Source organism: Xyrauchen texanus, chromosome 33 (genome assembly GCF_025860055.1).
Source record: "Xyrauchen texanus isolate HMW12.3.18 chromosome 33, RBS_HiC_50CHRs, whole genome shotgun sequence".
Taxonomy (NCBI): domain Eukaryota; kingdom Metazoa; phylum Chordata; class Actinopteri; order Cypriniformes; family Catostomidae; genus Xyrauchen; species Xyrauchen texanus.
In genome coordinates this window covers 19,484,608-19,501,693 of record NC_068308.1, presented here as the reverse complement: position 1 = coordinate 19,501,693, position 17,086 = coordinate 19,484,608, and the positions used below count along the sequence as shown (strand labels likewise).

Below are 17,086 nucleotides of genomic sequence, written 5' to 3'. Positions count from 1 at the left end.
CATACACCCCCCTAAAGCGGCAGATACTCCTGGGAGTGTTGATTACTGCTTTTGGAAAAGGTCATGAGGCATCAGTGTATTACTCCCTGTTAATTCAGAGTCTGGGGGACAGAGCTTCAACTTCTCTCAAGAGATTTTGGGAGAAAGATTTAAACTTGGTATTGGAGGAGGGAGTGTTGGCTAGGAGTCTAAAAACATCAAGTCTGTATCTAGAGATGCAAGGGTGCATCTGGAAAGTTTGGGGGGAGGAGATGAATGTATATAACCTGATTCCATATTTTATGTAAAGTTTATTATTTTATGAATTAAATCAAAAATGATTAATAACAATAAAGCAAATGTAATTTCGCACACTACAAAAGGAATCCAAGGCCATCAAATATAGACACTTGTAATTTATATTTGAAAACATTTCACATCGTTGCAGTCACAGATCCATGTTTCTTGTGCAGCTAACTAGTCGCATTATGAACAAATATGTAATTTTACAATCGTGTAATTTGCGCTGTTGTCAATGTTTTTAATTTTTTGTGGCTGTGACCCCCTCGCCCGATACAATTTTAATTCATTAAAAACTGAACTGTTTGGTAATCTCAACTAAAATAAAATGTGATCACTGCTTATGAAACCACCAAGAATGGCAGTCTTATTTCTTCAGACTGGAATTTATTTGGGTCAGATCAGTCCGCATTTCACACTGCCTTCTTTAGCTCCTCCCTCTTTGTATTATGAAACTTTTTTGGCAACCGTCTGTGTTACACAACAATCCTCTCCCATCTGAAACTGAAGATTCAGTTGGTTATAATTCGCTTAAATGTCAAAAAATTTAAATAAGTTTTGTAGGTTAAAAATGATGCATAGGCAAGACACATTTTGAGTTTTTTATATGTACAACATGAAACAGCAAAGTCATAGATGCAACACAAAATCAAACGAATAGGACATAAAAAGAAAATTCTTTCTTCCCTAAAGAACAATAACATTTGAAAAACATTAAAATCGGATGAAACAGAAATGTGTTACTGCAACAACGTTGGCATCTTATATGCAACTGTGCCTTCTTCCAGTTAAACAGGAGAGACACTTTGTGTCAGTAAGCTTTACTTACTGGGGACACAAGACAACCAAAACAGTAGCAGTATGTCACGGTGACTAAATGTATTTCAAAACAGTCATCAAGTGCCATTTGATCATATTTTCTCATCTTTCCCCTCTCACCTTTCTCAATCTTCAGAAAAGAAGCTCAAGAAATGACCAACAGCACAGTACATTTGCAAGCCATGGTTGATTGCTTTACAAGAGGTTCGAGTAAAAGAGCTAAAGACACTTACGGATCCATGTTGTCTGAGCTAGCAGTTGTCTGGTTCACACTGCCCATGTGAATCCATACTTATTTTTGTAAAATATTTGAAGTTAGCAGCAAAAATATATATATGATGCATATGAAGAAAAAAAAAAAGCTCCTTTCTTATTTGTTTTCTCAGTTCTGAGCAAATCAGTCACATGTACAGAGTTTTATTTCTGGACCTTGATGGATAATGTGTGCTACCATTGTGTAGTAAACATGATGTATGATTTTAGGCAATGCCAAGAGCTCGAGGAGCAGATAGCAAAATTAAAAATGAGAAAACAGTATCAACCCCTGATGTTGCACTACTACTACTAATCTAACAGACTATAGAATATAAAATACTATAAATGTCGATACAGTTTTGCAGAAATATAATGCACATATCATCAATACATTTTCTGTTGAAGTCTAGTACTTGATGACAGACAATTATTGCAGCACAAAAAGACAAAAACATGGTAAATTTTAGTTTACAATTTAGGACGTCTCCACTGATAATGTGATACATTCTCACCATTTTTGAATGACAACATTTTCACTACTGTTGCAGAAAAAAAAAAAAAATGTACCACTATGTGGTACATTGTACCAAATGTTCCAAAAGAATTCTTAGAATTAATGCAATATTTCGGAAAATTTAAGGACAAAAAACCCAAAACAAAACATTAACATAGAAGTGTATTGAAGTCAGTACTAGTCATTTTTATACACATACCTGTTTTAAAAAAAAAAAACGGTAACTGTGACTTCTATGCAGATTATGCCCTATAACTACCTTTTACCAAAAACATTTTCAAAACTGGTGCCCTACTAAAAAGCATTTAAGTTCAATCAAATATATTGTGTATGCAATTGCACTGAAGGCAAGCTCAAATGATACGAGTGGTTGACAGGATTCATCAGTATAAGCATATAAATATAACCTAGCTCTACTGATTGAATCATTCATTCACTTATCTCCCATCTTCTCCTCTTCATCATCTTTTAAATATCTTAACTATTTAGCCCTCCATATTCTATACTATTATTCATTTACTGCCTTTCAACAATGCAAATAAATCAATAATTGTTTAGAGGTCTTCAGCCGCTCCACTTGAAAAAGAAGAGAAAAGGTTGGTTAATCACCGCAAGAGTAAAAGTGTATTACTTCACATTTAATGGTTACTTTTAGAGGCGAATGCCAGTGCTGATTGATTTATTTTTTTATACCAAAACTGTCTGTGTGCTTAAGTGAGCTTTCGCCACAATTGTTCCTTACAGTGGTCCATATTTGGCTTCATAGCAGGCCACAACATTCTTGCTGCGCCCAAAATCCTTGCGCAGCTCGGCCACTTCCAGCCTCAGTGCGGTGTTCTCTCGCTCCAGAAAGGCTGCTCGTACTGTGATCTGGTTTTCTTTCAGGCGCCTGGCCTCCCGTGAACGTTTGGCTGCAATATTATTCTTCTTCCTCCGATGCCAGTATTTCTCATCCTGAGATAGTGAAGAAATAAATATTGAGGACATTTTCATTTTCTGTGCCGTTCAGACACTATTTAATTTGGGACAATTTTAAAAAAATTGAAATGTTTTTTAACATTTAACATTTCCGTTAACGGTTCTGTACACTGTCCTAACATACTCGGACAGTGCTTCCTGCAGCATATTTCAGAGACATCGCTGCCTCCTACTGAATCTAGAGCATGAAACATTCAGCACACCCAGTGTAGTCCGATTCCCGAATGAATGACTCTTGTGAGCCGGTTTCTTTTAGTTATTCAAAAACATTTATCAGTCAGAGCGGTTACTGAATTAATCTTATACTAATACTCAAGTTATGAATGTACAACTCTTAAATGAAATAAGAACTGTTTAGGTACATTGTTTATTATGTAAATACTAAAGTTTCCGTGTTGGCCAATGTCTCTGGGAATGATAAAGTTTGCCAATCAAGTCAAATGAATGATCATCGTTTGTTCGTTATAGCTGCTTTTCATAAAATAAAAAAAATAAAAACGGCCGTTATGGAGTAAAAAAAAAAAAAAGATGAAATTCAACAATGTGTGCAACTAAACTGCAATTTGCCACATATCTTTTTGTTTATAAATCAATATTAAAATAACACATTTTTAGGTTATGTCATATAATTTGGCACATTATCTTTGACTATTTTCCTAAAAACAAATTATTGCACAAAAACCTTTGCTGCCAAAGTGAAGTCAAATATGTCCTGTACTGGAGATGCACAGAAACCTGGTGTCATTCTCTCCATAAGACGGCATCGCAAGGCTGTTTTCATGTGATTCTGAAGTGAAAAGCTTCTCGCTGCAAGCACACGAAATGGGAACGCAAGCTGCTTTTGCCAGTGTGCGGGATACAACGCTCTGTAGTGACGGATTAGGACTGCTTTTAACATCTCTGTAAATATTTTAAAGGTCTGGTTCTAAAATTGTACAACATCAAATAAGTTAACATTTTGTGCAATTTAGACTATAACAGTAATTACCTTTGGGTAGGGCTGTGCAATATGGGCAAAATAGGACCACATTGCGATTTTTTTTATAAATATTACAATTGCAATTTGAATTGCGATTTTGGCAAATGCTATTCTTTATTCATACATTTTACATTAAAAACTCTGAGTGTTCAAAAACACATTTCAAGAGGGAAAATTTGTCGTTGCATAAATTATAGCATCAATTATATCTTTAAACTTTTTATTTTTCTTTATTTTTTATTCACCTTCCCGATTTCAGTTCTGTTCTCTCACTGTTACCTTTTTTTGCACACTCCTTTCTGATTAGGGAGATCTCGTGAGTGTGCTTGATGTGCATAAATCAGAATAGAGAATTCTGAAAAAAAAAAACAACTTAGTAATAATAACATTGCGGCTTTCTGCGGTTTAAAAATTGCACATGCTGATTTCATAATTTTATTGCGCTTGCGATTAATTGCAAAGTCCTACTTCAGGGCCTCGGGCACAAATACTTTCTTGGCTTTTTTTGATCAAAGGCATGTATACTGCTACATAATACAAAGCAGTATTTTGTGCTGACTCAAATTCAGGGTGTGACAGTGTACTTACCTTCTGCTCATCAGGAACAAATATTTTCTTGGCTTTCTTGATCATAGGCTGTGGTTTCAGTTCTTCCTCAGAAAAGCGATGCTTACGGGGATTAAACAGTTCACCTCCAGGTACACTGGAGAGCACGAGGTCTGTGGGATCTGGCTGGAAGTTGACCTCTACCTCAATATCATCTGGATTAATGGGAACTGGCGTCACACGGTCCTTGTCTGTGTTCAAAAGCTGAATTACTAAATCCTAACAATGAAGTTCAGTATAAATATAGTGCCTGTTGTGTTACTTACAAATATTTCTCTCTTTAAAAAATGTTTTATACTTGTTTTTGCATCTTGGAGCAATCAAGAATTGACCACATAATTAATTTATTTAGGGTTGAAAAAGAGAGTACACTGTGTTCTCCTCACTACTGACCTGATTCAGTGTCTGTTGAGCCAGAACTCGATGTTGTGATCGTCACCACTTCCTCCTCACATTGATCCAGTTCCATGACTGGCATAAGAGACACCGGGGCTGCCGGGGTAGTCTTCATTGTAGGGGTTGTGGATAGCTTTTCTGTAGAGTTTTCCTTTGCAACACTCTTTTGCTGACCCTCATCCCCTGTTACAGGAATGCCATTCTCCATAAAAAATTCTTCCAGATCCATGTATTCCAGGTGGAAAGATTCTCCATCATAGGGAATGGTCTTATCCCAGATGGCAGGTGTTAAGGCAGCTGATGGTCCCATTCCACTGACCCCTTCAGAGTCGACACCCTCTCCCAATAGCTTATCTTTGTCATTTTCTGCAATATAAATGTACCATAATAAACAAACGGTGTTAAACAAAGTATTTAAAACAGTTCCTAATCTTTGTATAAGTTAAAGGAATATTCAGAGCTCAATACAAGTTAAGCTCAATCGACAGCATTTGTGGCAAAAAGTAATTTCGACTTGTTACTGACTAAAAATAGAAATTATGGTTATAGTGAGGCACTTACAATGGTAGAGAATGGGGCCAATTTTAAAGTCAGAAATTTGCAGTCAGAAAATAGTTTAAAACTCATTTTTACAGTCATTTTAGGGTTCATCGTGGCAATGAAGTTGTGAAATTGGATATAAAATTTACAGAGAAAAGGTTAGTGATTTTATCACACTAAAATCCTGTTAACATGTATAATGTTTGTGTCTTGTGACTATACGGTTAAAATAGTATTGGCCCCCCATTCACTTCCATTGTAAATGCCTCAGTGTAACCCAGATTTTTGTTTTTTCCTCCAAAAAGTCTAAATTAATTTACGTGGTACTCAATATTATGGCACAAATGCTGTTGATTGAGCTCAACTTGTATTGAACCGGAATATTCCTTAAATTTCTTCGTTTTTCATGAGACAGTGCGCCTATCAACTAGCCTACAGTGATTGCAAAAATCTGCACGAAACATCTAGAATTGGAGAAAATTTACATTTATCTAAAGGAAATAATGTTAACAATATTCCCAAAACACGTTTATTGGTGAAGTTAGATTTTAAACTCCCATTACACTTAATGAAATAAGACAAAAAAAACAGTTCCATCCAGTTGTACGAGCTAGACATCACTCGTCTTGGAGCAAGTTATAAATAACGCGAAAACACGTTTGTATTTACATAAAGAGGCGACGATTTGTGATCGGTTGTTGTGAACATATAGTTTTCATGCGTCAACAGTGTGACCGCAGGCTATTCAATCAAGCGCGGTGCAAAAACACTTACCATCATCGGCTTCGAGAAGATTCGGTGGGGGAATTTCCATTATTTTCTTTAAGACCACTGGAAAGGAAATCGGCGTACCATTCCCCGTGTCCACCGTGACGGAAATAGGCTCCATGGTAATTTCTATCGAGGCTTTTGAGAAGAGCGTGAGCACACGGTAACTTTAGGGGGAAAGCGGCAAATCACAATTCTTGTCTAAAAAAGGTTGTGTGTGTCGAGTTTTTTTTTTAAAACGTACAAACTTGGTAATTGAAAATCACCTCGCCAATCAACACCTTGCTGTTGAAAGACTGCATCAGTTCTGTGTTTGACCCAGTGGTCCAGTTTACTATGGAACAGCGAAGTAATATTCATATAAAACCACACCCCTTCTTTGGAAAAACACGGTTCTTGGATTCGGATTGGTTAGTACTGCTCCCCGTTCATGAATAATGCAATAGACAGTCATACAGAGGCGTGGCGGTACATAACGTAAAGGGACGTTGCCTTGAATAGCGATTCCTAATTGGTCGGAAAGCGGTTATATATGTTTCTACTAATGTATGCGAAAACGTGCCACAAGACATTATGAATATATAAACTCAGTTGGATTTTACATTTTAGCCATTTTATTCTTCGGAAAATCCTTAAACTTATATGACTATAAGATTCGTCAATTTACATATTCCAAATCAACTCAAACGGTTTACCCAGGTGTATATACGGATAACCTTCAAGCCCAATTTTTCTGAATAGTTAACTTAGTCAGTACTAATAACAAAACCATGTTTGAGGTAAAAAAAATAAAATAAAAAAAAAGTGACATGCTTTGTCATTGCAATGAATTTGCTCATGTCTCGATGGAGAACAAACTGTACCAGTCTCCTAATCGCTCTACAGGTCTGTTGGCACATGGCCTCACACGTGCAGTCACGACGCACTCAGTGTCCTGAATGTAAAGACCAATCACGAAGAAGCAAATGTATAGAAATATGCCTATATGTTTCAGGATAAGGAACATGGTGTCGTCCTCTTTTGTTTACGACTGGTGCCATGCACTTAATGCATTGCATTCAGTCATATTTGACGTCTCATCTAGTGAAGTTTATTATAATATTAAATTGAATATAAGCAGTTTGTAGGCTACCCTACAAACTGTATGCATTGTATGCATTACAAATGGCCTTCTATTAAATATGGTTTGCTCTTAAAATTAAACTTTTTTTTTTATTTTCATTTTGTTCAGGGTGGTTCAATAAACTAAACATCTAAGCAGCATGTAGGTCATGACCTATAAAATAGCAGTCCTGGTTTGCCCGTCAAATAAATGAAAAAACATCAATGCAAAAAACAATTCTACACAAACTAAATTACAGCATGAGTTCGATGATTTGTTTTAAAAAAAAAAAAAAAAAAAAAGATCATTGCAAGTCGATTTTAGTTCAATTGCATGTAAACATTCTGAACTGTAAACATTCACGCCTTAGATCAGAAAGCTTTGGAGGTTTTGAAACATGATTTTAATGTGCAATATTAGTAAATACATGGTGGTGCATAGGTTTATGTTCAATGCGAGTGGGTCTTTACAGTAGGTTTTATGTTGTTTCACAGCCAAATCCATCCATTGAACATAATGTTCCTCTATGGTGTTGCGCTTCTTCCCACAAATGCATACAGGACTTCTCACATTACCCACACGCTTGGTGGTACCTAAAAATATCCAACCCCGTTACTAATGCAAGAAATGTATAAAAAGGCTTGTTTCCCGAGAAAATGTGTTTTTATGACGCTAGATTTATAGATATAGGTTATTATTAGTGCAACAAAACGTCTCGGTTTTGTACATAACCTCAGTTCCCTGAGACGAATGGAACGAGATATTGCGCCTTCTTACACAACCTAGTTGAAAACTCTCTTCAATAACGGCAATATTCTAATATGGTGTTTGAGCCCTGCCCATTTTTGCACGAAACTGTCAGCTATGAAAACAGGTGCTTAAAACACAATTTCATCAAAGAGCGCATCGCTTGTACCTCAAGAACTCGGAGTCTTGTAATGCGGCTAGCTTTCGCAAGGTCTCGTTCCCTTCATCTCAGGGAACCGAGGTAACATACGTAACAAAGACGTTCCTTTATGACTCAGAACACTTTGACATTGCATTTATTAATGCATATGAGGAACAGAATCCAATCACGCCGCACTACACAACATAACCTCCCAGACCAACATGATTATGCCGCAGTGAGTGACCCTCATGTTGGGCCAGCAGTGAAGCACACAGAATGAATATATGAACTACTGTACTAGAACTATAGTTATACAGTATGAATTAACACCTTCACGAACCCAGTAGGGAAGGGAGTTTATTTATAACGTAAGTGCTTGTGATTTACGGTAAATTACAACGGCCTAATGCAGGTGGTAGTTTAAAAGATGGGGAGCTCATCCTAAAAGGGAGGAGCATAAGTATATATATTTGACCAATGAAATAGCAAGCAATCTAAACAGAGAGGACTTGTGAAGAGAGAGACATTACGTCTAGGTTGTAAAACCTTGCGAATGTGTTTTGAGAGGACCATCCTGCTGTAAAACATATGACCTGTAAGGACACACCATTCATCCATGACCATGAGGAGGCAATGCTTCTAGTTGAGTTTGATTTAACACCAATTGGGCAAAACTTACCTTGCAACACATAAGGCAGGGCAATTGCATTGACAATCCAGCGAGAAAATCTTTGCTTGGAAATGGACTGGGTGAATCCAGGGCATGCTGAGTGACTACAGCCAGGTCTTTCAAGCAACCAAATTGGCCCGGTTGCTAGGGAGGGTAGAGTCACATGGGATAAACCTCCTCCTGGTCACAGTTAGTGGTTCTCGCTCTCAATGGGGCGCGTGGCAAGTTGTGCGGATCATGGAGAGTAGCATGAGCCTCCACATGCGGAGACTCCACGGTGTCATGCACTACAAGCCACGATGAGATGCGCGGATTGACTGTCTCAAAGGTGGAGACAACTGAGACTTGTCCTCCTCCACCCAGATTGAGGTGAGAAACTACACAACCACGATGACCTACCAAGTAGTGAGAATTGGGCATTCCTATTTGGGAGAAAAGGGGATTAAATCTAATAAATAAAAGTTTGAGGAGGAAGGCTCCTGAATTCCGCCTTGGTGGTTTATATATGCCACAACTGGCATGATGTCGGAGCGAACCAGGACATGACAGTTCCCCATTTCTGAATTGTGAACAACAATATTCCTTTCCCAGCAAACAGTAGTGGGAAGATGGGGAACAGTGTTTTGTGTCTCCAACAGAGCCATTCTTGGAGCAGACCTGGAGGGAACCGCGGCTCTGCTTTCCGCTTCAAAGGGCTGTGCCCATCAGGAGCGATTTTGCTGGACATGCTGATATGCAGGTCCCAGTGAGGCAGCAGGTATGGGGCTTTTTGTTGGGCGTCACTGCACAAGCACACCAAGAAGGGAGCATGCCAGGACTTCGAAGAACAGGGCAGATTTGCAGGACGCTGCAGTTTGATGTCGTCCGGACTGCAGGAACCATTTATCAAGGTGAGACTATTCAGGTTCCTCTGGGGTAGACCACTAAAGGTGAAGCTCTTCGACCACCCTTGTTAAGGACGCGGACCATCTCCTGGTCAGTGGCGTGTGCATGTTCCTCTCCCTCACTGGGGTGAGAGGTGGCAGCATCATCCACTGACCACTCGCCTGATGTAGCGAGAGACAAGACTTCATTATTATCATCCCCAGCATCAGAGCAGATTCCACCCGCTGACTCATGTATTTTGACACCGAGAGGGCTTCTAGACAAGAGATGATCGCTGTTTTGAAAGAAGAAATTCTGAGGAAATGTTATTTGTGCATCTGTTTTTATAGCGGAAAGTTTTGCGCCAAAACAGGCGGGGCTCAAACACCATAGCTAATAGAACAGGGCAGATTTGCAGGACGCTGCTGTTTGATGGCGTCCGGACTGCAGGAACCATTTATCATAGCTAATATTAGTATATTGGTGTTATTGTAGAGAGGCTGAAACTAGGTTCTGTAAGGCGGCATTCCCCATATGCATTAGTAAACACAATGTCCTGAGTTGAACAGGAACTAAGTAGGTATAGCTGCAGGCCGGAGATCTCAAAATGGGGGCGAAATCTCCAAAAGAGGGCGTCACTTCCACTCTCGGAAAGGGTTAGGTATGGGGCTCCCTATAGGTGTGTTCGACTTCATGAAGTGTTGCGCAGACCACTCCGAACTGGACTTGAAGCAGTGCACTCAGCTTGTCTTTGGCCGTGTCTCGTTTGGAAGGATGTGTCCTCCGGCCACATACGTCATCGAGGCGGTCTTGTTTAAAAAAAAATTGGCTTTCTTTTTCATATTTTGTATCTGTTGTCAATTACTTTTATGTGTATGCACTTACATTTATACAATTTTTAACCTTTTTTGCATTCCCAATAAAAATTAAAAAAAGACACGACCTTCCAATCATCCTTCCAAAAGAGACACAGCCTTTATGTCATCGGCTTGAATGCAGCATCATTTAAAATCAATAGTTTTCAGTTTCAGATGACATTGTAGTAATTCAGCCATGATTATTTTAATCAATAAGTGACAGTGTCAAATAACAGGACGGTTACTGAAATTAAGAGAATAATATTCGGCTGGTCATCTGATTCTAACATGGCAGCCCCCATGTGTGGACCCTCTCGATGTAGAATAAAATCGTTTTATATATAATTATAACTGAATCTTCATTTTTATGTGTTTCATAGTGTGAGGTCATGATTTCCTACATACACAATTAATGCATTTAGAAGTTAGGCCTACACTTTTTATGAGAAATAAATTCTGAATGCAATGCAATTTAATGGTACAAGGTGCATGTGACATTAGATGTGTATCATCTCGTACGAATTCTTCCAATTTCAATTTTTAAAGACTACTTTAAACATATACAGATTAATTTCCACTACATTTTAAGTTGCATAAAAGAAAAGAAAATATTTCCGTAGAAAATGCCTTAAATGACAAAATGATTCCAATATGCCCCTAACCTCTACAGCAGTAAGAAACCAACAGGTGGGATGAAAACAAACAGCAAATTACGATTTATTGCATTGTTTTTGTATCCTACTTTAAGGCGATTATTTGTACGCAGTATATGCACCATATAACTCTTACCGTAGTCATCAATCGATGGAACTGAGAAGGGGTACTCAAGCAAGGCTTTGAATATTTCCGGAATTTCTGTGGACATCTCAAAACAGTATCACTTTTACAGCAGCTGGAAACGCTGGTCACAGTAAACAGCTTTATTGGAGCTTCCACTTTAGGAACTATCTTTCACGTGCAGTTTGTCACCGCGACAATTTAACGCACAACAGGGAATTCTGAAACTACTACACCGCCGTCACAGTCACAAGGTCCTTCCTATAACCACGAAGTTACTTAACTAGTACCGCCTCAAATGGACTTGTTTTCCCTGGGGTCGGACATTTTGACCAATGAATATCATTTCGTGCCTGTTGATTAATAATCAATGAGGCCTGCTACCTTATTGGCCATTCGAGCCAACGTATTCACTCCGCTAGCCAATAGAAATGAAGAAGAGTTATCTAAGACGGATCAGAAACATCTGCGTATGTCTGTGTTATGAAAGTGTTGGGCAACAATTCAGCTGAAACGTTGCTATCAGTGCTGTTCACATTCCATTGTCAGTGTTAGAGGTTTATGTCGTTGTTTGGTTAATTTAATAATACTAACCACTAGACGCTAACATACCACAATATAGCTATTGATAGAGGTTTATCAATCGGACGGGGATAGACAGTGCATTTGTTTGATATAGATAATTTAGAGCCTTCAGAGTCATATGAATAAACATCGCAACTCTAATCTATTTATATCGAAATATTAAAGTTATAATATTTGCTTAGATGAAAAAGTGACATTGTTGTGAATTTGCAATATAATACATGATCCACGTCTCGTTAAGTCTTCCGAGAAATAAAAAATACTAAGCGGAAGAGAGTGGTTTAGCAAAATGCCATTTTAAATCGCTACTCAATGATAAGTCATTAATTCAAGATGGAGTATGGCCAAAGACTTGCCACTTGTATTAAAATGAATGGGATAAATTGGAACGCCCAACATGGCGGACGTAGAAAGGAAGTCCCGCCTTAAAGATAAAAAAGCAAATCACTTTTTAGATACACTTAACGCTTAACCAGCCCGAAAAAGCGCTACTTCAGCCGGACCTGACCTAGAAGACCCACAATTTTTTATTGATTTGCGGTTATATTTACCTGCTGATTTGAAATATGTTTTCGGTCGTAATCACGACAAACCGTCTTGGAGATTTCGGTCTTCAACCATACACATAGACAGGAGCTGTACTCCATAGAAAATAGATGCGTTCCAAAGTTTGCCACCGAGTGGACTGACTTGCCTTGAAAGACTTAAGTAGGGCCTCTCATTATACTGATTGTTGTCACTATTATGAGTACAAAGAACTTGATAGCAAGCAACCTATACATATACATATATGCGCTGTCGTGAGAGGTTCCTTCAGCGCATATATATATATATATGTATATATATATATATATATATATGCGCTGTCGTGAGAGTTCCTTCAGCGCATATATATATATATATATATATATATATATATATATACGCTATCGTGAGATTGCTTGCTATCAAGTTGAAAAACAAAAAAAACAAACCAAAAATAAATTATATATATATATATATATATATATATGATATTTCAGTTTTTCTTTCTTAATAAATGTGCAAAAATATCAACAATTCTGTGTTTTTTCTGTCAATATGGGGTGCTGTGTGTACAATAATGAGGAAAAAACCGAACTTAAATGATTTTAGCAAATGGCTGCAATATAACAAAGAGTGAAAAATTTAAGGGGGTCTGAATACTTTCCATACCCACTGTATATACACACACACACCTGAATGAAAAAGCATTAAACTAGGCAGCAAGCAAAAGGTTAATTGGTAATTCAAGTAAATTAAATCACTTTTTTTTTAAACACTCTTTATTGTTTAACACTTTCATGAGATTTGGTCCACTGTGATCATATTTCACTTCCAATCAGGGAGAAAAAGGAGAAACAAAACAAATAAATGTAAAAAAAATAATACAGTACAAAAGAGACATTGTTGTTTTTCCTTTTCATTTTTTAAAAACCCTGATTTGACTGGTTATCTAAGCATGTGAAAAATAAACCCATCTTAACAAAAATGTCTTAACAGAAACAAATCCAATGTTTGCTAAATCCCACATTTGTTATTTTAGGCAAAATATGGATTATTATGAACAAGCTGCTGTTTTTCCAACTTCGGACAGAAAGTATGAAACACAAAAGTTCATTTTAAAATGTTCAGTCTTCCTATGCATGTCCAGAGATCCCAGAACATTCCAGCTTTGGGATAAAGTAAACTCAAGCAGAGAACGAGGCTGCTGAGTAGATGACCATTACCCCCACCTTTAGACAGTAAATGCCCTATATAACTGATTAGATACCCCATCACATGTTTGAGCAAATTCTCTGGCCTCAATTTGTGTTCTCTTCTCACTGCGGTTTGCACACTACCACAGCTTTACCAAATGTAGGCTATGGAGGCCAATCATTTTCACAGGCCTGAATGATTATGTATATTTCAGATGCGAGTTGTGTGCAAAACCAAGTACACTAGTCTCCATGTACAAAAAACATCCGGAGAAAATTCATAATACTCATTCATCCCCTTGAATCTATTTCTTTAAGTTGTCTAACTGTGTATACATATCATTATACTGAATAAGTAGGATTATTTGTTAAGGTATTTATAATTGTATATACACCGATCAGCCACAACATTAAAACCACCTGCCTAATATTGTGTAAGTCCCCCTTGTGCCGCCAAAACAGTGTCAACCTGCATCTCACCACAATTGTACAGAGTGATTATCTGAGTTACTGTGGACTTTGTCAGTTCAAACCATTCTGGACATTCTCTGTTGACCTCTCTCATCAACAAGGTGTTTCTGTCCACTGAACTGCTGCTCACTGGATGTTTTTTGTTTTTGCCACCATACAGAGTAAACTCTAGAGACTTTTGTGCATGAAAATCCCAGGAGATCAGCAGTTACAGAAATCCTCAAACCAGCCCGTCTGGCACCAACAATCATGCCACGGTCAAAATCAATGAGATCACATTTTCCCCATTCTGATGGTTGATGTGAACATGAACTAAAGCTCCTGACCTGTATCTGCTTGATTTTAAGCACTTCACTGCTGCCACATGATTGGCTAATTAGATAATCACATGGATGATTGTTGGTGCCAGATGGGCTGGTTTGAGTATTTCTGTAACTGCTGATCTCCTGGGATTTTCACACACAAACGTCTCTATAATTTAACATCTCTATATATAATGTCTCTATAATTTATACTGAATGATGCCAAAAACAAAAAGCATCCAGTGAGCAGCAGTTCTGTGGACAGAGAATGGCTAGACTGGTTCAAACTGACAAAGTCTACGATAACCGATCTGTACAATTGTAGTGAGCACAATATAATCTCTGAGATACCGGTTGGTGCTGTTTAGGCGAACGAGGGGGACCTACACAAAATTAGGCAGGTGGTTTTAATGTTGTGGCTGATCGGTGTATGTTCATATTGTATAAGGCGCTATGCAGACAAACATAAATATCCATGTATGCTTTGTGTTCTGTCACAGTATAGCTGATGTGGAATAGCTATATCAAAAAGATCAAGAAAGAAGTGGAGAGGGTATTTACAATAATCACTCTATAAAGACCTTTCAAAAGAGAAATCACAGGTTCTCAGCCATGGTCTTACAAAATTGAGTACCTCGAAGACAAACCATATACACTGCACAATATCATGGCTTCCTCTCACACTCTAAATGTTAATGCTGTCTCTTGCTTTTCATTTGTCTTCAGGTTGAAGAACAACAAACAGCAGGTGACACTAAATAATCCAATTCTTCACATACAAAGACATAATTCACTCTTAAGTATTATATTCATACATGGCTACATATATTTTAAGTGTTATACATCGCAATTAACATACACATATATCAATAGCATATAGTAGGATAGTAGTAGTCTTAATGGCAATCATTATCATCACTGTCATCATAATAATAGCAGTAGTAATAAAATGATCCCTCAGTAAAGTGTACAACTAGGTCACTCCAGAATGTCCCTATTAAATATCCATTCCAGTTGGAATCTGTTTTTGCCCAAATCTGCTCCTTCAAATCTTATTTTTTAAACCATGACATACAAATCAAAGTTCTCGATTCTCTTTTCCATAACACTATCTTATAACAAATTTCCTGATCATTACTTTTTTTAAAGCATTCAAAGGAATGGTTCAACCAAAAATTAAAAGTCTCATAATTTACTCGCCCTCATGCCATCCCAGATGTGTGACTTCCTGACTTCTGTAGAAAATAAACAACATTTTAGAGGAATATTTCAGCTCTGAAGGCCATCAGAATGCAAATGAACCATGTTCAGAACTTTGAAGCACCAAAAAACAAATAAAGGCAGCATAAAAGTAATCCATATGACTCCAGTGGTTAAGTCCATATTTTTAGAAGCGATATGATAGGTGTGGGTGAGAAACGCATCAATATTTACATCATTGTATTTACTATAAATCTCCACTTTTACTTTAACTTCTTTTGTTTTTGACAATTCACATTCTTCATGCATACTGCCACCTACTGGGCAGGGAGGACAATTTATTGTATAAAAGGACTATAAATTGATCCGTTTCTTACACCAATCATATTACTTCTGAAGATATAGATTTAACCAGTGGAGTCATATGGATTACTTTTACGCTGCTGTTATACGTTTTTTTGGAGCTTCAAAATCTTGATACCTATTCACTTGCATTGTATGGAACTACAGAGCTGAAATATTCTTAAAAATCTTCATCATACACATCTGGGATGGCATGAGGGTGAGTAAATGAAAGAATATTCATTTTTGGGTGAACTATCAATTTAAGGTAGTTTGGGATGGCAAATTCTCAACTTGATCACACAAAACTGACATTTCTGGAATAACTTGCATAAGAAAAAAAAAACACTAACCATCTACTCAGCAATATATGTCATATAGCATAGCTCAATAACAAAATGTTCTATGTAATCAATACAAGGTAAGGTTATACTTAATTAAGCTTAACTGCTAAGTTATCAATAATTATTAGTAGTATGCCAATATTGTGTGTGTATATATATTATATATATATCATTTAAAAGGACAAGGCTTACTAAGGGTAGCACAGAATGTCTTGACAGTATATATTTTAACTGGATATAATTATGAATAGGCAAGGCAAATAGAGCTCTTTTGTGTATTTTCTTGCTAATTGTTCTACATTCATACTTCTATTATGCAATCAAATGAAGAACTTTTAGGTTACTGGCCTGTATTGAACTGTGTGGTTCCTTTGAGCATGTTTATGGACTTTATAGTAAGCATTTCAATCCCAAATCTATAAACTCAAATAAAATAACATGGAAATATATTCCAACCAGCAATCACGCTTTCTAAATATTCTCAACCAAAGTAAAAAAAGGTTTATCAAACAAACACAATCACAGTTGAACTGCAACCAAACTGTAATCTAAATGGTCAGATCATGCTGGACAGGGACTGCAGAGATGTACAAACAGCCCTCCAGTGTGCTGCTTTCTCGTCTTTATCAAACTGTGGCAGGGCAGAGGGCGGGTCGTGATCCTACACACCCGGTCCCGTATTGGGCTAATTAAGCCACCGTGAGGGATAAAGGTCGACTGCAGAGGATCGTGCCGGAGAGAGAGATCGTTTACGGACATGTCCGTCATGTGTGTGTTTATGTTGTCTTTTAAGTTTATCATGAAACTATTATTTATATTGGAAAGCCGGTT

General features: G+C 37.4%; 1 protein-coding gene across 2 annotated transcripts; it reads right to left on the bottom strand.

Moving 5' to 3' along the window:
* Window positions 1–867: 867 nt before the first annotated feature.
* Window positions 868–11,592, bottom strand: LOC127626627 (thyrotroph embryonic factor-like). 2 transcript variants are annotated; one of them, XM_052102559.1, is made up of 5 exons: window positions 11,306–11,592; window positions 4,824–5,192; window positions 4,413–4,621; window positions 2,610–2,821; window positions 868–2,443 (listed from the first exon to the last, which is right to left on the bottom strand). In XM_052102559.1, exons 1-5 carry the CDS (start codon window positions 11,379–11,381, stop codon window positions 2,422–2,424), a joined length of 888 nt encoding a protein of 295 aa, XP_051958519.1. In that variant the 5' UTR covers window positions 11,382–11,592; the 3' UTR covers window positions 868–2,421. The 2 variants fall into 2 exon arrangements, with proteins under 2 accessions (XP_051958519.1, XP_051958518.1); XM_052102558.1 differs by lacking the exon at window positions 11,306–11,592 and adding an exon at window positions 6,141–6,471.
* Window positions 11,593–17,086: the final 5,494 nt, after the last annotated feature.

What these genes read in the sequence shown, in the direction of transcription:
- LOC127626627 (XM_052102558.1), bottom strand. Translation starts at nt 6,255, where the DNA reads ATGGAGCCTATTTCCGTCACGGTGGACACGGGGAATGGTACGCCGATT. An exon ending in TCTTCTCGAAGCCGATGATG is followed by an intron (nt 5,193 to 6,140) that starts GTAAGTGTTTTT and finishes TTTATATTGCAG; the next exon opens with AAAATGACAAAGATAAGCTA. An exon ending in GAAGCCAAATATGGACCACT is followed by an intron (nt 2,444 to 2,609) that starts GTAAGGAACAAT and finishes TTCTTTTTCAAG; the next exon opens with TGGAGCGGCTGAAGACCTCT.